Source organism: Harpegnathos saltator, unplaced genomic scaffold, assembly GCF_003227715.2.
Source record: "Harpegnathos saltator strain DR-91 unplaced genomic scaffold, Hsal_v8.6 scaffold643, whole genome shotgun sequence".
Classification (NCBI taxonomy): Eukaryota; Metazoa; Arthropoda; class Insecta; order Hymenoptera; family Formicidae; genus Harpegnathos; species Harpegnathos saltator.
In genome coordinates, this window is record NW_020230475.1 from 74,754 (window position 1) to 98,993 (window position 24,240).

General features: G+C 44.5%; 1 protein-coding gene across 1 annotated transcript; it reads right to left on the reverse strand.

Moving 5' to 3' along the window:
- Positions 1-16,175: 16,175 nt before the first annotated feature.
- On the reverse strand, positions 16,176-17,103 carry LOC112589877 (uncharacterized). Its single transcript, XM_025304742.1, has 2 exons — positions 16,621-17,103; positions 16,176-16,337 (listed from the first exon to the last, which is right to left on the reverse strand). Exons 1-2 carry the CDS (start codon positions 17,101-17,103, stop codon positions 16,176-16,178), a joined length of 645 nt encoding a protein of 214 aa, XP_025160527.1.
- Positions 17,104-24,240: the final 7,137 nt, after the last annotated feature.

The following is a 24,240-nucleotide window of genomic DNA, read 5'->3' on the forward strand; positions in this document are numbered from 1 at the left end:
ATATCAAATTCTCCACATTGATAGAACCAAAAGGGCGTGCTCTATTATGAACTGCTCAAACCTAGTGCAACAATTACTGCAAAGCGTTACGGTCACCAATTGTTCTGGTTGAACTAAAAAATTTAGAAAAAAGGCTGTAGAAAGGAAAAAGAAATTGGAAACTCAGCTTGCTCCATGACAACATTCGGCCACATTTTTTTGTTTTGCAAGGAGGAAATCCATCATGGATACCCCAGCCCCTCGGGGAAGAGCCTGGAGTTATACCGGACTATTACCAGTTAAAACTTCCCCGGATGCCTCTGCAAAGGGATATTGGTCAGGGCCCCGCGTAACTGCAGTCGGGGCCCTACTTCCTGACGCTTGCACGTCGTCTGTCCCTGAGGGAGAGAAGGGGGAAGGCCAAGCCGAAGCTCCCTAGCCACCTCTTCCCCTCACGCCTTGTCTGTAGTGCTGGGAAGAGGGAGACCAACCGAAGAGGTCAATCCTCTACCACCGTTCCCAGCCAAACAAAGCATCGCCTTATATAATATATGTGACAAAGCGGGACACCGTCACGCTCGCCACGCTCTTATTAAAAGGGTTTTGATGGGGCCCGAGAAATTCGCTCCCAAAACCTCACCCTCCAGTTCAGCAAGTACGGAGAGAATAGCGGAATCATTGACTCCGTCTCCTCCCCGCTGGGACTACTCGCCTGACATAGGCCAGAAAGTCGGTTCAGGGGCCCCCCGTTCGGGCCCATATGATATGGGCTGATCAGGTGGGGGAAGGAAGATGATTTAGCTAGAGACATTTTAGTGTGCCGCCTCATTTCCCTTCTCCTTGTTGTAATTCAACCTCTCTACGAAGGGCCGGAAGGCTAGGGGTGAATAACACAGGTCTACAAAAAATGGGATCATGATTGCTGTTGGGCAGCTGGGGGTCGTTTCCCAAGTAATTTTCTGCGTAGAATCCGAATCCGAGGTCAGAATTGACCTATCACGTCAGGATTTTGAAATATTTGAGGTTATATACTCGAAAAATGGCTTTTTGGGCTACTTTTGAAATTATGTATAGCACAAAATTTTTAGCTCTTTTCTTCTAATTGCATCATTTAGTACTACTCCTTCCCTTCAAAATGAGCTTTCGAATGTCATCTACGATTTTTCCATACAAAGTTACGGCCATTTTAAGATAACATGATGAATTCCAAACCCTGCGCCGTTATAGCCCAACAACTTATTTAAATAGGTTTGGTGTCGATCTGAGATGAGATTCGTAATCAGCGACCCCAAAAACCCATATACAGTTTTCAGTCCAGGTTTTCGGGTTTATAATTCAAAGTTTACAGGTTTAATGTAAATGCTCATGAGGTTGTTGGGCTATAACGGCGCAGGGTTTGGAATTCATCATGTTATCTTAAAATGGCCGTAACTTTGCAAGAAAAAATCGTAGATGACCATTCGACAGCTCATTTTGAAGGGAAAGAGTAGTACTAAATGATGCAATTAGAAGAAAAGAGCTAAAAATTTTTGTGCGTCCTATACATAACCTCAAAAGTAGCCCAAAAAGCCATTTTTCGAGTATATAACCTCAAATATCTCAAAATCCTGACGTGATGGGCCAATTCTGATCTCGGATTCGGATTCTACGCAAAAAATTACTTGGGAAACGACCCCCAGCTGCCCAACAACAAAACCTTGTAGACCTGTATAAACGGCCTCCCGGTTTATAGCACCCGGTAATGTTGGTGCAATAAGTTGGGAAGAAATCCCTCCCTCTTGCCTGCCTCCTCTTTTTCCCTGCCTGTGTGTCCCCCCATGAGCTCCACGCGGCAGTGGAATGGCTATTGGCACCCCTCCTAAATGGTGGTGGAGGTGGCCCCATGACCTCATTGGAGGAGTCGACGTCGTCGTCGCCACTTCCCGGCCCAGGCTACTGGCGTCGCTGACAGCGCTGCCGGCGTCTTCGACCCTCCACCCTGCAACTGATTTTCTCGGCAGCCGTTATCACAGCCTCGGTAAAGGAGGCAAATTGGGAGGAGCTTTCCATTGCCTCTCACTCCCCAGAATGGCCTTGATGACTGTAGAGAGCGAGAAGTCTGGGCCCAGCTCCGCGACCCATGACTTCACGCTCCGCTAACCATGCTGAACAGTTGGCAAGCGTGTGTTGTGCGGAGTCACAGTCAGACCTAGTGCCAACACTATGTCGTGCGCTCTTTCATGATTCAACATAGATATTCATTAAAGCAACCATGTCCGGTGAGCACCTATGTCATGCGGAAGATCAGAGACCCATGGTTCCTATCTACCCATTCGGATAGCTGGGCGGTGGCGCCTACTAAATGCTTTTGCCATCGTTGAAAGAGGAGCTGCCGATCCTGGTGCCTCAGCTGCCTCATGAACCCGGCGAGCGGTCTGCCCCCATATTGCAATGGGTTTCCTTTCTCCGTATATGCAGACGTCTCTACATGAAGGCGAGGAGCTCCATCGAGGGCACGGCTGCTAGGGCCGTTACCGCCACATAAGAGACCGTTGTGTAGTCCCGGACCACCCTGACGACCACCCTTTACGTTTTGCACAAATTTACGTAGAGCGGGCGGCTGGCCGTTAGTTCTAATGCCTATACGGGCGCACCGTACAAAGCCACGGAGTGAACAATCCCCGCACATAGGTCGCAAGCCTACCAGTCAGATTCCCCGGTGTTGGGCATCAGTCGCCCAAAGTTCGCCGAGACGATCTTTAATCGAAGAATCAGGCGACTGTTTGAAGCACCAGGTCCCTTTCAGCGTGAGGTCCAGATAACGCATCTGGGCCTTTATGGATACTCTAACCCTCTTTTTGGTCACACAGGGGAAATTCTGGATACCCCCGTCCTTTTGGGAAGAGCGGGGGTTATGTCGGACTTCTACCGACTAAAACCACTGCAGAGTACCCACCGCTCGGAACGTGGTGGGGGGAGTCAGGGGAACTACGCCTGCATTCCCTCTCCGACACCTCGGCCCCAGGGCTCTCATGGAGCCCCACGCCCAAGTACCGCACCTTTCCCAGATTGGGAGTCAAGAGCGCGGTGCCCCGGCCGGTTGTACAGCCGGGTTGGCCTTCCGGTGTTAATTAGGAGAGAGGGGACACCCGCCCTCCCTCCTCGCCCCCGCCTTCCCCCTTCCCTACTGGGTGGGTAAGGAGGGGCAGGGGAGCGAGCCGGTGGCCTCTCTTCCTCGGCCGACGCCACCTCGGGCCCGCTTTCCATCCCTGGGGAGCACCGCCCCCTCCGTCGCTCCCTGCGACGGGGTGGTCGGCGCTTCCACTCGGCGGCCTCTTTGCGGGACATATTAGGTGCGCAACTAAGTTTCCGGGTTTTTTCGATCAATGGAAAATGGAAAATTTTAAGAGAAATACAAAAAATGATTTATTCAAAGTATCGTCTCTCGCTAGCTATACATTTTTGCCATCTTTCTGGCAATACATGAATACCGCGACGATAAAACGACGCGTCTTTGGACCGAATCCATTCATCCAACCAATTTTGCACTTCTTCGAAATTGGCTAAGTGTTGCCCAGCCAAGCCATGTGCCATCGACCGGAACAAGTGATAATCTGAAGGGGCCCGGTCTAGCGAATACGGCGGGTGCGGTAGCAGATCCCATTTCAGCATTTTGATCGTGTCCTGGACGATGGAAGTGCGATGGCGCGGAGCGTTGTCGTGCTGCAATATCACTCGTTCGTGTCTCGTGTCTCATTCTGGCCGTTTTTCGAGCAATGCATGGTTCAAATCGATTAGTTGTTGTCGGTAGCGATGTCCATTGACAGTTTCGCCCGGTTTCAGCAGCTCATAGTATACGATTCCTTTCTGGTCCCACCAAACGCAGAGCATTGTCTTCTTTCCGAAGCGATTTGGCCGTGCCGTCGTGTTGATGCTTCGTCAGGTAAAAGTCACGATTTTTTGCATCTCGAAATATATCCACTTCTCATCGCCAGTAACAATTCGATGCAGGAAACTCTTTCTTTCATGCCGCAAAAGCAAAATTTCGGAAGTGGCTCTTCGATTTTCCATCTGTCTCTCAGTCAACTCATGCGACACCCATTTTCCTTCCTTTTGAATTTTTCCCATGGCATGTAAACATTTGGAAATACCTTGGCGAGTCATGTTTAATGTCTCCGCAAGTTGATCTTGTGTTTGCGTATCATTTTTATCCAATAACGCTTGCAGATCGGCGTCCTCAATTGTTTTTGGTCTTCCGGAGCTCTCCTTGTCCTCAGTGTCGAAATCGCCACTTCTGAAGCGTTTAAACCAATCTTTACAGGTAGTTTTCGATGGTGCATGTTCGCCGTAGGCCTCCTCAAGCAAACGACGTGCTTCAGCTGCAATTTTTTTCAGGTTAAAGCAGAAAAGCAAAGCTTCCCGCAAATGCTATTTATTTGGTACAAAACTCGACATCTTCGTTGCTAGAAAAAATATTTTTCCGTTGCGATATGTATTGGTATTACGACTAGTTATTGTTAACAGATGTTAACATGTCCAAGCTATAAAAAAGCACAACTTCAGACATATATGTCGACTACATGTGTCGTTAGCGCCATCCATGTGTGAAACCCGAAAACTTAGTTGCGCATCTAGTAACGTCCTGGCAAAAGGAGGCCGCCGCTCCCCACACCTCCTTGCTCCCGCACATTGCTCTCAGCAAGTGCGAGAGCGAAAGATTCTCCCCCTGGTACCCCACCCGGGCGAGGACACGGCGCTGCTCACTCCACGCCTGGCATTCCGCTAAGTTGTGCTGCACTGTGTCCTCCCGCGCCAAGATGTGGTGACACCCCGCGGTGAGCTCCCTTCCAATCCGGTGCAGATACCGACCGAAGCAGCCATGCCTGGTCAGCACCTGCACCATACGGAAGGTGAGCCCGTGTCCCCGCCTGCCCACCATTTTTGGCAAGCAGGGGCAGACGGCATCGGCCGTTCGGAGCCCAAATCCCCGGGGGTCGGCCAGTATGGCCGATCATCTTTCCAGGACTCGGGCCTCGGCCTGGGTCTTCAGGGCCCTCAAGTCCCCGGCAGATAATCCCTCCCCCCCTTCGCGAAGCTCCTTCACCCTGCAATAGAGGACATACCCCTCATCGGCAAGGAGTTCCACTGGGGGGAGACGGCCAGGGCCGTCGCTGCACTATACGAGATGGTGCGGTACCCTCGTATCGCCCTCACGACCACCGACCGCATGGCTTGGAGCAGAAGCGCCTTGCCGCGGTTGGGGGCCATTAGCCGAGGCGCCCATATAGGCGCCTCGTAGAGGGCGATCGAGAGCACCACACCGACGTATAGGAGGCGAGCGTACCATCCGGGGCCCCCCTAGGTCTTCATTAGGCCGGCTAGCGCCAGGCCTCCCTTTCGGATCTAGGGGGCCAAGACCTTGAAGTGGGCCCCGAAGTCTCACCGACCGTCCAACGTCAGGCCCAGATACTTGATCGTTGGCCCAACGCGGACGCGGATTCCACCCACCGAAACCTGAGTCTCCGGTGGCGCCTCGCGGCGGCCGTTATGGAAGAAGACAGCCTCCGTCTTCAGGGGCACCACCTTGAGTCCCAGGTCCGCGATTGTGCCCACCACGGAATGCAGTGCCACCTCCGCTCGGAGACGGGCTTCCTCCCAGTCCCTCCCTCCGGCTACCACTAACGTGTCATCCGCATAACAGATGACGTGGCAGCCTGAGGGAAGGGGAGAGCGCAGCACCCGGTCAAACGTGATGTCCCATAGCAGGGGGCCGAGGACCGACCCCTGCGGGACACCACCCTCCATGGTGCGCCGACCCTGGACCCTGCCTCTCCCTGAGTAGGCGAGATCCCTGTCCCTGAAATAGGCTGACAGGATGCGCCGGAGATAGGCGGGTACGCCGTGATACTCGAGGGTCCGCCCGATGTCCGGCCAGGGCAGGGTGATAAAGGCGTTGGTAATATCCAGGGACACCGCCAACAACACCCCGCCCTCCCTTTTTTTTATAACGGTGGGGAAATCCATCATGGATATCCCTGCTTCTTTGAGGGGGCGGGAGTTATGTCGGACTTTTACCGACTAAAACTCCACCGGAATAATTACCAATCGGGCCGAAGTGAGGGGAGTCAGAGGAACTGCGCCTGTATTCCCTCCCCGATACCCCGGCCCTAGGGCTCGTACGCAGAGCCCTGCGCCCAGTTACCGCGCCCTTCCATCTTCCATCTAGGGAGTCAGGGGCGTGGTACCCCGGCCGGTTTCCCGACCGGGTTGGCCTTCCGGTTTCGTCGGATATTGGAGAGAGGGGAACACTCACCTTCCCTCCACGCCCCCTTCCCTCCTCTACCTGAGCCAAGGTCAAAAAAGGGGGGCTGGGGAGTGAGGCCCATCCCCAAACGGGCCTTTACTCCCCTTCTTCTGCGACTATCGACACGCGGGGAGGCGGGAGAGCTCACGCCCTTTCCGTCGTCCCTCCCCCGCGTGTCCGAAGGCAGGTCCGAGGCGGCCGAGGAGGTCCTCGACGAATCGGGGGCGGTTCCTCCTCGGCCGGCGCCATCTCGGGCCCGCTACCAAATCCCGGGGAGCGCCGCCCCCTGCGTCGTTGTCTACGACAGTGACCAGGGCGATGCTTCCATTCGGCGGCCTCCTTCTGGGACATTACGTCTCTGCAGAAGGAGACCGCCGCCCCCATGCTTCCTCGCTCCCGCACATGGCACGCACCATGCGCGGGAGCGAGAGTGCCTCCACCTGGCACCCCACCACCTGGGCCAAGACACGGCGCTACTGACTCCATGCTGGGCACGAAGTCAGGGTGTGATGCGTCGTGTTCATCCGCTCCGGGCAGTGGTGGCACTCGGTGGTGGGTTCCTTCCTTATCCGATGCAGGTACTTTCCGAAACAGGCATGTTCGGTCAGCACCTGCACCAGGTGGAAGGAAAGCCCGCATCCCATCCTGTCCGCCATCTCTGGCAGACAGGGGCAGACGGCCTCGACCGTCTGAAGCTCGGGTCTCCGGTGATCAGCCAACTCGGCCGAGCACCGGTACAAGACCCGGGCTCTGGCCTGGGTCTTCAGGGCTGCTACGCCCCTGGCCGTTAGCTCACCCCACCCGCGATGCTCCTTCACCCTCCAGTACAGGAAGTGCCTCCCCTCGGCTAGGAGCTCCACGGGAGGGGAGCCAGCCAGGGTAGTCGCCGCCATATATCAGGTGTAGTAAAAAGAAATCCATTATTTTTCCAATAGATGGCTTTAGTTATCTGTATCTCGCGTTGTATAAGTCCGATCGGGTTCCACTACATGGCGTTAGAAAGATGAGATTTCGTACTAAAAAAACTTTTCTGACAGTTTTGTGATTAGTTGACTCAGTTTTGTTTGAGCGCGCGTCAAAGATGGACACTAGCAAAGAGAAAATACGCTATATTTTACAGTTTTTCTTCGATAAAGGTGAAAACGCAAGCCAGGAGGCTGAAAATGTGAATAGTGTTTATGGTACTGATACTGTAATAGCCAATCACGCGCAATTTTGGTTTCGTCGATTCCGTTCCGGTAATTTCGATGTCAAAGATGCACCACGCACTGGAAGGCCAATTGTCGAAAATATCGATAAAATCATGGACATTGTCGAGTCCGACCGTCATGTAAGCACTGTTTCGATTGCCCAAGAGCTAAAGATTGCACAAAAAACCGTTTGGAACCATTCGAGGCTGGATACAAAAAGAAGCTCGATGTATGAGTGCCACACGAGTTAACGAAAAAAAACCTCATAGACCGAATTTCCATCTGCGAATCGCTGCTGAATCGCAACAAAATCGACCCATTTCTGGAGCGGTTGGTCACTGGTGATGAAAAGTGGATCATTTACGACAACGTCAAGCGAAAACGGTCGAATCGCGGTGAGCCGGCGGAAACGGTGGCCAAGCCAGGATTGACGGCCAGGAAGGTTTTGCTGTGTGTTTGGTGGGATTGGCAGGGAATTATCTACTATGAGCTGCTCCCCTACGACAAAACTCTTAACTCGGAACTGTACTGTCAACAATTGGACCGTCTGGAGGAAGCAATCGCCCAGAAGCGGCCAGCTTTGGCCAATAGGAGAGGAATTGTGTTCCATCAGGACAACGCCAGGCCACACACATCGATAGCGACTCGCTAGAAGCTCCGGGAGCTTGGTTGGGAGGTTCTTATGCATCCACCTTATAGTCCGGACCTGACACCAAGTTATTACCATCTGTTCCTGTCCATGGCGAACAATTTTGCTGGTGAAAAATTCGCTTCAAGAGAGGCTTGTGAAAATCGACTGTCTCAATTTTTTGCCAATAGGGACGAGGGCTTCTATGAGAGAGACATAATGAAATTATCTTCAAAATGGCAACAAGTTATCGAACAAAACGGCGCATATTTGACCTAAATCGGATCATTCTATGGTAATTAAAGCCTTCAATTTCATGCAAAAATAATGGATTTCTTTTTACTACACCTGATATATAAAGATTACGTTAATATTATATTACTGGAAGATTGAAATGTACAATTTATTATGACTTTTGTTCTGATGCATCCTGAGCACGTATACAAGGGAACGCCAAGTGTTTTTGTCTAAATCTTAATTTTAGTTTTAATTTTTTTGTTATGTTTATTATATTTATTATTCTGTTTATTTCATCTTTGTTATTTATTATTTGATCATTTATCAATTTTTTTAATTATTTTATATTTTTAATTTTAGTTTTAACATTTTTTAAGTTTTAATCAATAGATACTTATTGTAATGTCAATTAATAAACGTGTTTTATAACACGATATCTTTTTTACTTGTAAAAACTTATGTTATGTACATAATATATGTCTTAAAAGAAGAAAATAATTTGAATTTGTAATTTTTACTTGTAGAGACTTATGTTATGTACAGTCGCGGACATAAAGGTTGTCATTTTTTTTTAATGACTTTCGGGATACATCCCGACTCGAGAAAGATGAGAGCTGCTGCTCCGCCTGCGGAGCACGCCAACGCAGTAACTCATAACGAAAGGCGAGAAATGAAATATATGTGGTATGACATAAGTATGTCAACAATCATTGCGTTCAGCGGAGAAAACCGCTCAGTGAGCGATTAGTGACTAAATAAATACGATTTCACTTAAAATTTAATATACATACCTGTTCAATACCTTGCAAAAGACTCATTCCCATTTGAATGACTTGCACTATGTATCTATCCCTCCGCTGCTGATTTTTCAAAATGTAAGAATTGAGTGCGTTCACGACACTCAACGGTTGAGCAACTGTTGAATAATTTGTCAACATTATTGGTCTGAATGTAAGGATTTAACAGTAAGAACCAATAGTCACTAATCGCTCATTGAGCGGTTTTCTCCGCTAAACGCAATGATTGTTGACATACTTATGTCATCCCAGGTAGCAAACAGCCGTCATTATGACGTCGAAAATTAGTCATTTTCTGACTAAATGACGTCAGGGATTGACGTCGTTATGACGTCCAAAAGACGGTCGAATGTCCCAAAATATTGACGTCATGGAAGGACCGTTTTTTGACGTCATAGGAGGACCGTATTTTGACGTCATAAATGGACCTTATTTGGACGTATTTATCAGCATATAGCCAGCAAGATGATATATTTAGGACATAATGAAGACGCAAATATAGTACAAACATAGACATATACATCAGATCATTAATTTTTTTATTGAAACATAAAAGTTCTTATTTACATAATGTATAATATATTATTATAGAATCAAATAGAAATAGAATATAACATGTTATATAATCTTGGGCAGCATAACTAAAATCACAATTTCTTCAATTATCACACTTTCGTAAATTAAATGGAATATAAAAAAAACTCATATTAGAGGATATTTGAACTAATACATTAGTCCAAACTATGTACGATTGGTAAGCATACGTAACAATTGTTATCGTTAGTATAAGGCAATAGAATACATTTACTGTCAATGAGATTAACAGGCCATGCTTTTAATTCACTCAAAGTGCGAACAACACATATATTAAGCAATGACACTTCTGCACATTTTTCTGCAACCTGCTTCGTATAATTTTACTGTTGTTATGTTTGTTGTACTGTTATGTATTGTTATGTTTGTTGTACTGTTGTTTTCATTTTTATTTATAAGCGTAGAATTAGTAACTTTTGTTCTAATGTTAATAGTTGGAGCAATTATAGATGCATCGTTATTTGTGTAACTTGCAGAAGAATTAGTACTTCTTTAATAACTTGCAGAAGAATTAGTATTTCTTGTAATACACAATCCTTGTAAATAAACAAAAATTTCACAAAAAAAATCAGAATCAAGAGATTCTTAAAATAAATACGTAATTGATAACAATACATTTATTTCCTATTTTCATAATTTTTATCTGCAACGTACCTGCGTTGTGTTTTCCAAGGTCCATTTTTCAATTGTACTTAAAAAAAGATATGTTTTTATAAACATATATAGTAACATGAAACGTGCATAATATTTTATCATATTGTAACATAGTACAAGAATAAATGAAGGGAAAAACAATGGTAATATTCTTATCCTTATAAATGTAAATTATGTTTGTCTCACCTGGTTTATCAAGTTTTGCTGGTAGCTGTAGAGAATCACAGTTTTCATCGTATTCGTCTTCACTACTTATGATATATTTTAAATTTGGTTTGCGTTTTCTTTTCTTACTTTGTACGTCATCTTCTACTTCAGTAGATTGTAAATCAGACACTTCTTCACATTCTTTTAGTTTTTTAAAGGCCTTATCAAATTCATCTGTATATAAATAACAATACTTTGAAATATATTTATATTACTGTACAAATAACAAACGAGTATAATGTTATACATAAAATACATACCACAAGTAAAAAATATAAGTTTCACGTCATACAATGCCCATGTATTTTTGTTTACTTGTTCTTCAGTAAACAGTGCTTTTTTAAATTGAACTTTTAAATTGAATCTTGTACAGAGGTCACCAGACTTGACTTTTCAGAGGCGTAAACCATGATCGATGAATCAATGCAATTGTACCTTCTTCATGAGTATTACTGACAAATTGAATACCCACAAGACATTGTGAAACTATAATATATTAACAAAGTTGCAAATAAGTTACTTCAGATTAATTTTATTTTAACTTGCATTGAACGTATTTAACCTAAGTAAACTATTAACGTAAATCTACCTAGAATTTCACGTCCCCTTCTCATTGGGCATGACTAGTGATGGGAATCTCCCCCACGAAAACAGGAACGTTGTGTCTACGTGAAATCCATGTGATTTTGTGGTTTTCACGTGAATACAACGTGCATTCTATATGGAATCCACGTATGTTTTTGTGGGGCTTGGCTTTTTGGCACACCTACGCCATAGAGACTTTTCTATCTGTGTGCTCAGCCTACAATCAGTTTATCGTGCGATGTAAATAGCAATATTTTTACGATAAACTGAATGTAATCGAGCTTCTCCCTCCCCACAGATTGAAAAGTATCTGTGCATAGATGTGCCAAAAGGTCATGATTCCCATCACTGTCCATGACGTGATTTTCAAGGTTAATGATAAAATATACATTTAATAGGTACTTACATTCAGTACTCAGCCTTTATATTAACCTATTGAGCTGTATAAGCACAAGCTACATGACATATGCACTAACACAGTAACTAATTTGCGAATAAGCGAACGAGAGAGATATTTCACTGATCGCCATTTGCACTTTTCCACGTCGAGTGCTTAAAGTTGCCCATGGAGAACGGAACACGCGAAGCCAGCACGACCAATAGGTGCATTCAGTACTACAAGCGTTCAGCTCACTGAACGCTAAGTGAGTTCTTGCATTTGATTGACGTACATTTTTCCTTCTAACGGAATATGCCAAATATATTTATATATAAAATATATAAATATATTTATATATATATTATATATATATTATATATTTGTATATTAATATATTTATATATTGGGTGAGTGCAAAAGTTCGTGCGGAGTTTCAATAGATGGAGTTATAAGCGTCGTAAAGTGTTGTCATTAATACTTCCATCTACATATTATATAACGTTGGAAAGGTGACGTCTTCAGCTGTTATTAAAAAAGAAATCATTTGTTTTCATACAAACTGCTTCGAGAAATATCACTTTAAAAATGAGTATCGATAAGGTGCATTTACGGCATGTTACGCTTTACGAGTTTCGGAAGGGAATAAACGTTGCCGCAGCCGTAAAAAACATTCAGGATGTTTATCAGGATGAAGCACCAGCTAAACGAACTGTAGAAAAATGGTTTGCTAAATTTCGGCGCGGAGAATTTAACCTTGAAGACAAGCCACGCTCTGGTCGACCTTCTGACATTGATGACGATGTTTTGCGTACTTTACTGCTCAATAATCCGCGAATTTCAACAGAAGAAGTTGCTACAGCACTAAACGTTGACCGATCAACCGCTTTTCGGCGTGTAAAAAAGATGGGATTCGATTTGAAGCTCGATATATGGGTGACCCATTTGCTGACCGAGAAGAACAAAATCAAGCGAATTTCTGCAGCCGTTTCTTTACTCGGGCGGCTCAATAACGAGTCGTTTTTGGATCGACTAGTGACGGGCGATGAGAAATGGGTCCTCTACAACAATGTTCAGCGCAAACGGACATGGAAACAATCAGGTGAGCATGGTGACGCAATGCCAAAGGCCAGTTTGCACCCGATGAAGGTGATGCTCTCTGTTTGGTGGGATTGCAAGGGCATAATCTATTTCGAGCTTCTCTCCGCTGGCGAAACGATTGATTCGGACAAGTACTGTCGCCAATTAACCAATCTGAATCGAGAAATAAAAGAGAAACGTCCGATTTTGTCAAATCGCAAGGGAGTCGTCTTTCATCACGACAACGCCAAACCACACGTTTCGAAAAAGACGCTGCGCAAACTGAAGAGCCTGAAATGGGATGTCTTAACGCATCCACCGTATTCTTCTGATATCGCACCATCTGACTATCACTTGTTCCGGTCATTGCAAAATTATTTAAATGGAAAAAACTTTGACTCTTTGGAGGCCTTAAAAAACGGCGTCTCTTCGTTCTTCGAATCTAAACCGCGCAGTTTTTATGATCGAGGCATCCGTATGCTGCCAGAACGTTGGAAAAAGATTATAGAAAACGATGGAGAATATATCATTGATTGAATAAAGATTTTTGTTTGCCTAATCACTGTGTGACTTTTACTCACAAACTCCGCACGAACTTTTGCACTCACCCAATATAAATAAACCTCTTTTAATACTTATCGAAAGTCTGATACGAAATTTTAAAGAATTGTTATTACGGAATCAACGTTATAAATAATTATATTAGTACGCAATTATCGTCAGTTCATGACTGAAATATGACGTCAAAGTGGTATAGCATTTTGACTTCAATTAGAAGTCATGTAAATGACCTATATAAATTGATCATTTTGATGACATTTTGACGACATTTGACTAAAAGTGACCAGTTTTTAACGTCAAAATGACGTCTGCTTGCTACCTGGGATACCACGTATATTTCATTTCTCGCCTTTCGTTGTGAGTTACTGCGCAGGCGTGCTCCGCAGGCGGAGCAGCAGCTCTCATCTTTCTCGAGTCGGGATGCGTCCCGAAAGTCATTAAAAAAGAAGTGACAACCTTTATGTCCACGACCGTACATAATATATATCTTAAAAAAGGAAATAATTTGAATTTGAGATTTCTAAAAATATTAAGTATACGATTTCTCAGTTGGCGGTACTGTTTTAATATCACTTCTTTTGTATAATATAATATATATTATATATCTACATACCATATAACTGTCCTGCTACTGATACTTTAGTTGTTGGGACAGTAAATTTTGCATGTAAATGAATTTTATTTGTAATATAATATATATAATAAATTTTACTTGTAATATAATATATGTAATAAATTTTACTTGTAATATAATATATGTAATAAATTTTACTTGTAATATAATATATGTAATACAGCTTGCTGCCAAGCAACTTACAGCAAATTTGCAGCAAAAACCGCGCAAACTTTGCTGCATATAACACCTAACAGTAAGTTAGGCGCAAAAGTTTGAGCGATTTTTGTTGTAAATTTGCTGTATGTTATCCGGTAGCAGGCTTTGACGTCAAAACACAAACTGAATGCGGACACAGATGGTTATGGTTTTAGTATAAGTTTTTGGTCGAATTTGCTGCAAGTTTGCGTGCAATTTGCAGTAAATTTTCTTACTGGAAGTATAAGTCATTATAAAAAAAAGTTTATATGAACGCGGTTAGAATTCTCAGTAGTTTCAATAATATAATTGTTTAATACCTTTATTCATAGTTCTTCCTTATCTCAAGCATGAAGGAAGCCTCCATGAAGGATTCCTTGAATCTACAAGATCACCTTATTTCATAGATGGATCTCAAGTCTTCCTTCTAGAAAGAAGGAATATTTTACGACTTTTAGTGACTTACTGGATGCAGCACTTTTATAGCGCGTTTTATAGCGCTCGCAACCTAATTTAGACTGCGTTCCGATATTCACTGTCAGTATTGAAACTTTATAATATACATGGTGTCCCATGTTAAAAACACGCACTTCGATAATTCTTCAACGAAGCATTTTTAGCAAAAATGTTTCCAACAAAAGTTGTATTATTTCAAAAGGGACATTTTCCAAAAATCAGTAAGTTAACAAAAATCAAGGGGCTATTATAACAATATATTCTTGAGATTAAATAGAGCAGAAAAGTCTAGTATCACTTTTTATTCCGACAAATAGCGAAATATCGTGAGTTAAATATTGAAAAAATTATCAAGTTTTCCTTAAATGTCTCAAAAAATATTAGGCAAATAAAAAATGTTTCAGACAAAAGTTATTTAAATTAATTAGTAAAAAAGTCGATGTAATAAAAAATTAGGGTTTCCATTTACGAAAAGTAATGATTAGTGAATATCTCGAAAGTAATGCCATTTGTAAACAAAATCGTATAGATATTTTATGTCCCCCTTGAAATCATACAACTTTTATCCGAAAGATTTTTGCTGAAAGTGCTTCGTTGAAGAATTATCAAGGTGCGTTTTTTAAAATAGGACACCCTGTATATCTATAATATATGTTATATCTATTTGTAAAAAACTTACCTTATTAAAAATAAGGTAAAAAAAGGCCCAAGAGCACGCGACTCGTATTAATAACCTTTTTGAAAAACAAAATAAAAATTTTACAAAAAGTTTCCCCCCGAAAAAAATTAAAAGGTTTCCAAACAAATCCAAAAATATTACAATATATAAATACAAAAAAATATTTTATTTTAACCTTTTTTAAAAACAAAATATCAATAAAAATTCTACAAAAAAATTTCAACCCAAAAGAAAAATAAGAAAATTTAAAAAAATTAATTTTTTCCAAAATATTATAATAAATACAAAAAATTGCATTTTAACCTTTTTTAATAACAAAATAAAAAATCTGTAAAAAATTGTATTTTCTACAAAATATCTTTTCTTTCTTTCTGATAACGGTGGGGAAATCTTCATTGATACCCCAGCTCCTTGGGGGGCGGGGGTTATGCCGGACTCTTACCGGCTAAAACCCCACCGGGGTGTCCTCCAGGCGGGCCGAAATGGGGGGAGCCAGAGGAACTACGCCTGCATTTCCTCCCCGACACCCCGCCCCTGGGGCTGTAATGGAACCCCTCGCCCTAATGCGGCGCCCCTTCCCACAAAGGGAGTCAGGAGTGCGGCGCTCCGTCCGGTCGCCCGGCCGGTTTGGCCTCCTGGTACCTAATTATTAGAGAGAAGGAACACCCACTCTCTCTCCTAGCCCCCCTCTTTGCCGGAGAGGAGTGGGGAAATGGGGCCCAAACTGGCCGCCACTCCTCTCTTACTTGTCTTCACCGTCGCAAAGGGGCAGAAGGCTTTATGCCCATCGTCCCCCCTGTGCGGACGGAGGCGGGCCCGAGGCGGCTGACGAATCGGGGACGGCTCCTTGGCCGGTGCCACTCCGGGCCCGCTCCCTATACCCTGGGAGCGCCGCCTCCTTCACTGTCACTCCCTGCAATGGGTACCGGGGCGGCGCTCCCATGCAGCGGCCTCTTTCCGGGACATTACATCCTTGCAGAAGGAGGCAGTCGCCCCCCACGCCTTCTCGCTCCCGCACATGACCATGCGCGGGAGCGAGAGGGCCTCCACCTGGCATCTCACCACCTGGGCGAGGACACGGCGTTGCTGGCCCCATGTCTCGCATGAGACCAGCGTATGGTAGCCGTGTCCTCGAGCACCGGGCAGTAATGGCATCGTGTGGTGGGTTTCTTCCCGATCAGGTGCAAGTACCGACCGAAACATCCGTGTCCGGTCAGCACCTGCACCAGAAGGAAGAAGAGTCCCCTCCCGTCCGCCACTTCGGATAGACAGGGGTGAACAGCTTCGGCCGTTTGGAGTCCGGATCTACGAAGGTCGGCCAACATGGCCGACCACCGCTCCATGACCCGAGCTCTAGCCTAGAACTTCAGGGCCGCCAGGCCCCTGGCCGTTACCTCCTCTGCCTCCTCGCGGAGCTCCCGCAACCTCCAATAAAGAGTGCTTCGCTCTTCGGCGAGGAGTTCCACGGGGGAGGAGCCGCCCAGGGTCGTCGCCGCCATGTACGATACGGTGCAGTACTCCCTGATCGCCCTCACTACCACCGACTGCAGCGCCTGGCGCATTAGGCGATTGTTGCGGCCGGTGGCCATGAGCTGGGGCGCCCATACGGGCGATCGAGAGCACTACACCGATGTACAGGCGGCGAGCGTGCCATCCGGAGTCCCCCTGGGTCTGCATCAAGCTGGCAAGAGCCATACCTGCTTTGCGGACCCGGGAGGCCAGCTGACTAAAATGCGGCCCAAAGTCCCATTGGCCGTCCAACGTTAGGCCCAGATACTTTATCGTGGACCCGACACGGACGCGGACTCCATCCATCAGAACCCGGGACCTCGGCGGCGCCCCACGGCTGCCGTTATGAAAATAAAAGGTTTCCGTTTTGTGAGGCGCCACCTTCAGTCCCAAGTCCTTGATGGTGCCCACCACCGATGCCAGTGCCGCCTCCGCGCTGAAGCTTTCCTCCAGTCCTCCCCCGGCCGCCACTAACATGTCATCTGCGTAGCAGATGACGCAGCAGCCAGGGGAGAGGAGAGAGCGAAGAACCCTGTCGAACGCGATGTCCCATAGCAGGGAGCCGAGAATTGACCCCTGTGGGACACCACGTTCCATAATGCGCCGGCCTTGGACCCCGCATCTCCCCGAGTAGGCGAGGTCCTAGCCCCCGAAGTAGGCCGATAGGATGCGCCGGAGGTAAATGGGTACCCCGTGGTATTCGAGGGCCCGTTCAACCTTCGGCCAGGGCAGAGTATTAAAGGCGTTCGTAATGTCTAACGACACTGCCAGTAACACCCCGCTCCCCTCCTCCGCGACCGTACGGGTCAAGTCCCGGACATGCTTTCTTCAAAATATCTGATATCAAATAAGTTAAGCCAAGTGCTAATATATACCAGATCTGTAAATATGAAACCGGAATTTGCCCATAGATGGCCCTAGCTGTCAATGTAGTTACCGTCAAACCGCGTTATTGGCGCCATTTCCATTAGTTGACATCCGACAAAGATTTTCAACTCACAACAATAGAAGTTTCATATAACAGCATAGTTTGTAATAGCGTTGAACATGTCGAATTTTGTGCCTGGAAGCTACGATTTGCGGACAGCATAGATTTTCTGTTACCATTTGAAGAAAACTGCTGCAGAATCGCATCGAATGCTTGTCGAAGCTTACGGTGAGCATGCTCTTGGTACATCACAGTGCTTTGAGTGGTTAAAAAATTTCAAACGTGGCAATTTTGATGTGAGAAACGAAGAACGTGGAAGACTACCGAAAAAGTTTGAAGACAGCTAATTGCAAGCATTGTTGGATGAGGATGACGCTCAAACGCAACAACAACTCGCGGATCAATTAAATGTGACACGAGAAGCTGTCTCCATATGTTTGAAAGCCATGGGAAAGGTCCAGAAGATGGAAAAATGTGTTCCACATGAACTGAATGAAAGACAGCAGGAAAACCGAAAAACCACTTGCGAAATGCTGCTCGCCAGGTACAAAAGAAAGTCATTTCTCCATCGAATTGTGACTGGCGATGAAAAGTGAATATATTTTGAGAATCCTAAGCGTAACAGATAATGGGTAACTCCTCGCCCTCCTTCTTTCATGGTGGATCCCCCTTCGGCGCGTTGCAACACGTATCCAAGCGCCCGGGGGCAGCCAAAATATGGCGTCGACCCCGGGGCTTATTTCTATTATTTGCACCGGATAAGGAGGGGCAACGGTGGAGGCCGGCATACATGGACAGCAGGTCTTAAAAGGATAGCAACCTTTGACTTTGAGAGACTGTCAGCTTGTACCATCAGGTACAAGTAACAATGCCTCTCTCTGTAGTCGCCGTGCGCTCGGGATAGCACTAGAGATGTCGCTTCCGAACGACATCTCTCAACGTTATCTGGGGAGGGGAGAGTGTCGTGAGCGTGAAGCGTCAGATAGCTCAGTGGTCTAGAGCAGTCGCCCGGCAAGCGAAAGACCCGGGTTCGATTCCCGGTCTAGCGACTACCGCGCTCTCGATATTTTTCTCTCCTCGGAACGAAAAATGAGATGCAGGTCCCGAACGCACGGCGTCCCCGTCCCGTCGCCACCTAGTACGCCCTCCTTCTTTCATGGTGACCATGATTTTGATGTGAGAAACGATTTTGATGTGTGATTTTCATGGTGACCATGAAAGAAGGAGGGCGTACTAGGTGGCGACGGGACGCCGTGCGTTCGGGACCTGCATCTCATTTTTCGTTCCGAGGAGAGAAAAATATCGAGAGCGCGGTAGTCGCTAGACCGGGAATCGAACCCGGGTCTTTCGCTTGCCGGACGACTGCTCTAGACCACTGAGCTATCTGACGCTTCACGCTCACGACACTCTCCCCTCCCCAGATAACGTTGAGAGATGTCGTTCGGAAGCGACATCTCTAGTGCTATCCCGAGCGCACGGCGACTACAGAGAGAGGCATTGTTACTTGTACCTGGTGGTACAAGCTGACAGTCTCTCAAAGTCAAAGGTTGCTATCCTTTTAAGTAACTCAAGCGAACCATCGACATCGATTGCAAGGCCAAGGCCAAATCGCTATGGACGGAAGAAAATGCTCTGTGTTTGGTGGGATCGGAAGGGTGTGATCTATTATGAGCTGCTAAAACCTGGCGAAACCGTTAATACTGAACGCTACCGACAATAAATGATCGACTTGAATCAAGCTTTGCGTGAAAAACGACCAGAATATCAAAAAAGGCAACACAAAGTGATTTTGCTTCATGATAATGCACCATCACATAGCAAAACTGGTCAAGGAAACGATTGAGGCGTTTAGTTGAGAAATACTTTCGCATGTGGCTTACTCACCAGACTTGGCTCCGTCCGATTATTAGTTATTTGCATCGACGGGACACGCACTTGCTGAGCAGTATTTCACTTCTTACGAAAATGTACGAAAATGGCTCGATGACTGGTTTGCCTCAAAAGAGCAACAGTTTTTTTGACGTGGCATCAAAAATTGTCAGACAGGTGGGAAAAATGTATAGCTAGCGATGGACAATACTTCGAATAAAATATTTTTTATCATTTTCATATAATAAACGTGTATTTTCTATACAAAAATTCCGGTTTCATATTTACGTACCTGGTATATACAATAAAAAAATATTTTATTTTAACCTTTTTTAAAACCAAACAAAAAATTCTACAAAATATTAAGTATTTTTCTTATTATTTCATTATATTTTTATATAATTTATTTTTACAATTCTATATATAGAAATCAATAATCTACTATAATAAATAAATAAAAAATATATATTTTATTATTTTATTATTTTATTATTTTATTAAAAAATATATATTTTATTATTTATTAAGATATATTTATAAAATAACAAATGGTAAAAATATAAGGACTTCCGTTTCCAGCGACAAAGGATTGTGAGTTAGGAGTGACAGGGTAGAAAGTGAACGAGGATTTCGGTGGGAAATAGTGAGGGTGAAGGAGAGGAGAAGGGCGGGGGTGTGTAGAAAGGGAGTAGGGACAAGGAAGAACAAGAACTGGGAGGGGGGAGGTGGAGGGAAAGTGTTAGGGAGGTCGAAGGAGTGAGCGAGCAGATAAGGTTAGGGAACAGGGAGAGTGTGGAAGACAGAGAGAGACAGGTGAGTGTAAGAGGTGGCGCGGGCTAGCGGCAAAAAGAGGAACTAAAAGAGAGAAGCGGTGAATTTAAAGGAAAATATGGTAAAGGTTAGGGCGGGAAGGGAGGGGAAAGAGGATAGAGGAGGAAAGGAGGGGGGATTGGAAGGAGCAGAAGGGGGAGGGCTGGATGGAAAAGAGGTGGAGAAGACCGACAAATGCGGAAAGGTTAAGAAGGGACAATACAAGTAGCATGGGAAGTGTAGGCAGCTGTTTATAAATAATGTGGGAGATGAAAAGGAAGACAAGGGAAGAAGGAGAGTAGGGGGAAGAGAAGAAAGCCATGAAAAAGAATACAAAGATAGGAGGTCGACAGGAGCGGGAGGTAGAGGGGGGAGAAGAGAGATGGAAGAAGAGGAAGAGGAAGACGGAAAAGAAGGACGCATAAAAGAAGAAATGGTGAAAGTAATGGTGTGGAAGTTAATGGAGGAAGTAAGAAATTTTAAGGAGGAAGTGAAGAGGGAGGGGGAGAGCAAGAGAAAGAGAGATCAAGGAACTAAGAGAGGAGCTAAGAAAAGAGAGAGAAGAAAGAAGGAGAGAATGGGAATAATGGAAGAGGGAAGGGGGGAGGGAGAAGAAGAGATAAATAAAATAGAGGAAAGGTTGAGGAGTTGGGTGGAACGAGAGAGGGAAGGGATAAAGTAGGAGGATAAGGGGAAAAGGAGAGAGAAAAGATAAGGGAGTTGGAGATAAGGATAGATAAAAAGGAAAGGATAGAGAGGAGAAGGAATGTAGTAGTAAGGGGGGTGGAGATTGGGGAGAAGGGAGTGGAGGAGGGAATGAAGGAAATATGGCAGAAATTAGAGTTGGAGGTAGAAGTGAGAGAAATGAAGAGGATAGGAAAGAGAGAGAAGAAGGGGGAAGGGATGGTACTAGTAAAACTAGGTAGTGTAGAGCAAAAGAGGAAAATGATGGAGGCGAAGGAGAAACTGAGAGGAAGAAGGGAGAGGATAGAAGATGATTTAACAGAAGAAGAGAGGAAGGCAAAATGGAGGATAGAGAGAGAGGCAGAAGTAGAGAGAAGGGAGGGCAAGAATGTGCAAGTAGGGTATATGAAGATGTGGGTGAATGGGAGAATGCAGAGATGGGATGAAGTAAGAGAGAAGTGATGGGAGATGATGGGAAACTAGAGGGGTGAGACGAAGGGAGAAGGGAGACAGGGGGAGAAGAGGGAGGGGTGCGGAAGGTGGAGAGGAGGGGAGGGAAGAGGGAAGGGTGAGAAAGGTATATATTATTTTTTTAAATAGAACCCTCAACATTTTATTGCATATTCTTATAGCTTATCTCGAGAGTTTTCCAAAACACTATAATAAAACATTTTTTCATTAAGTACTATTTGAGTTATAAAGGTTTGAAGTTAACAACTTTTTGACACAAAATGTAAAATACCTTGTAATATATAATTTAGTTTTCAGTAATCATAACCTTAATACTTTTGTGCGCGAAATAATGAGACCAATTAATTGGTTTAAAGAAAATATATTAATCGAAAAGTATCGGCTCTCCCTAATATTTTCAGTAAGAATGCATTTTGGAAAAATGTCCAATAGCAAAGTTGTACGGCTTCAAGCGGTTATGCTAGTAGGCTATGGTGGAAAACTGCCCGAAGATGATCGCGAGAAGCTGCTCGAATGCGTGATGTCCGAAGGCGTTAGTGGGAATCTGCTCGAAAGCGTTGGCGGGGCCGACCTTTAATGTCTCACTCTCGCAAGCACCAATAGTAATTCAAGCTCTTGAGCAAATAATGCGGGTCACTGATTTGAATCTTTGATGCAGTGCTGTTTTCTTCTTAGCGAGCAGCAGTCACCTCGTGGACGAAAACGAACAGCTCCAAAAATTGTTTCTGTAACAAAAGAAGCCATTGCGCTTCAATTGATTGTCCCAAACATCTTCATTTTGTTTCCAATAGGCCAGAATTTTTTCATAAATATTATTAATTGATCTATTAGATTTTCAGTTGCTCAACGAGCCTTTTGCTAATGCTGGTTGAAATAAACAAATCGATAGTTGGACCAACACTTAATAATTAGTATTTTTCTCTACTTAATTATTTAGATCAATTTCCTATCACTTACCTGATTAATTCTTCTTTGCTCTAATTAAAAATGGCGGAGCTTTCTGAAAGAGATCGAATCTGTTAATGATGCGAGGATGGGGAGATCAACAAAGAGGATATAAAACAGTAACGTGATTATTTAATTAAACTTTTCGGTATGAAAATAATAGGATCTCCAAAAGTACTGTAATCCGTACTATTCAACATTTCGAGGACATTGGTAGCATTAAAAGCCGCCCAAGATCTGGTAGACGTAAAACAGCAACAAATAATGATAAGGTATTAGATGTTTTACAGTCTTTCGTTGAAAGTCCCCACATTTCCATCAATCGCGTTGCACAAGAACACGAAATCGGTCATGCATGTGTCAGTAAAATTCTGAAATTGAATAAATGGCATCCATACAAACTCCATTTGGTCCAAGAGTTGTCCGAAGACGATTTTGATAGACACATCGAATTTTGTGATCTTATGATGTAGATGATTGTCGACGATCCTCTATTACTTAATAATATTGTTTTCTCTGATGAGGCAACATTTGAACTGACTGGAAATGTAAATAGACACAATTGTAGATACTGGAGTGACGTTAATCCTCACTGGAAAAGAGACAATCACCCAATATCCACAAAAAGTTAACGTATGGGCTAGTATTCTTAATGGTAGACCAGTTGGCCCTTTCTTCATTGAAGGCAATTTGACAGCACAAGTATATACTGTCATGCTTCCCGAACAAATTGTTCCAGCTATTCGAGACACAGCTGGTGGAAATATGGATGAAATTTATTTCCAACTGGATGGAGCTCCACCTCATTATGGTGTCATTGTCCGTCAATATTTGAATGAGGTCTTTCAGGACAGGTGGATAGGGCGAAGGGATCATATTGAGTGGCCACCTCAGTCTCCGGACTCGACCACACTTGACTTTTTTATGGGGTTACTTGAAAAGTAAAGTTTATGCCACCAAGCCTCAAAATTTAGATGATTTAAGAGGGAGAATAATTCGAGAGATAGACCTAATACCGCCGGAAACGTTCCGGAATGCGGTTTCAGCTGTTTATAACAGATTGACACATTGCCAGGCTGTTGAAGGGCAACAATTTGAACATTTGTTGTGAATTGTTTGGTACAATTGAATATTTTGCCCAAGCTGACCAATTGGAATGAAATTCGCCTTAACTGGTCGAAATCACACACCACTCTTGCCTTAACTGGCCGGAATCATACACCACTCTTGCCTTAACTGATCGAAATCACATATCACTCTTGCCTTAACTGGTCGGAATCACACACCACTCTTGCCTTAACTGATCGGTATCACACACCACTCTTGCCTTAACTGGTCGGAATCATACACCACTCTTGCCTTAACTGGTCGGAATCACACACCACTCTTGCCTTAACTGGTCGGAATCACACACCACTCTTGCCTTAACTGGTCGGAATCACACACCACTCTTGCCTTAACTGGTCGGAATCACACACCACTTAACAAATTGTTAACTTCAAACCTTTATAACTCAAAAAGTACTAAATCAAAATATGTTTCATTATAGAGTTTTGGAAAGCTTTCGAGATACGCTATAAGAATATGCAATAAAATGTTAGGGATTCCATTTAAAAAAATAAGGTTGACCTTGAAATGACCTTGAAGGACATAGTCAAAGTCAAAGTTAAGGTCATCATCTTACTCGCCGCTTGAAACCATATAACTTTGTTATTGGACATTTTCTCCAAAATGCATTCTAATTGGAGATATTAGGAGTCCGATACTTTTCGATGACCCTGTATATGGGAGGAGTGCACAGGATGGGGGGAGGAAAGGGGATGGCAGGAGGTGGAGGAGGAGGTACTATAAGAGGAGGGAAATGGGGAAGGGTAGATAAGGGAAATGGAAAAATGGTGGGAAGGGAG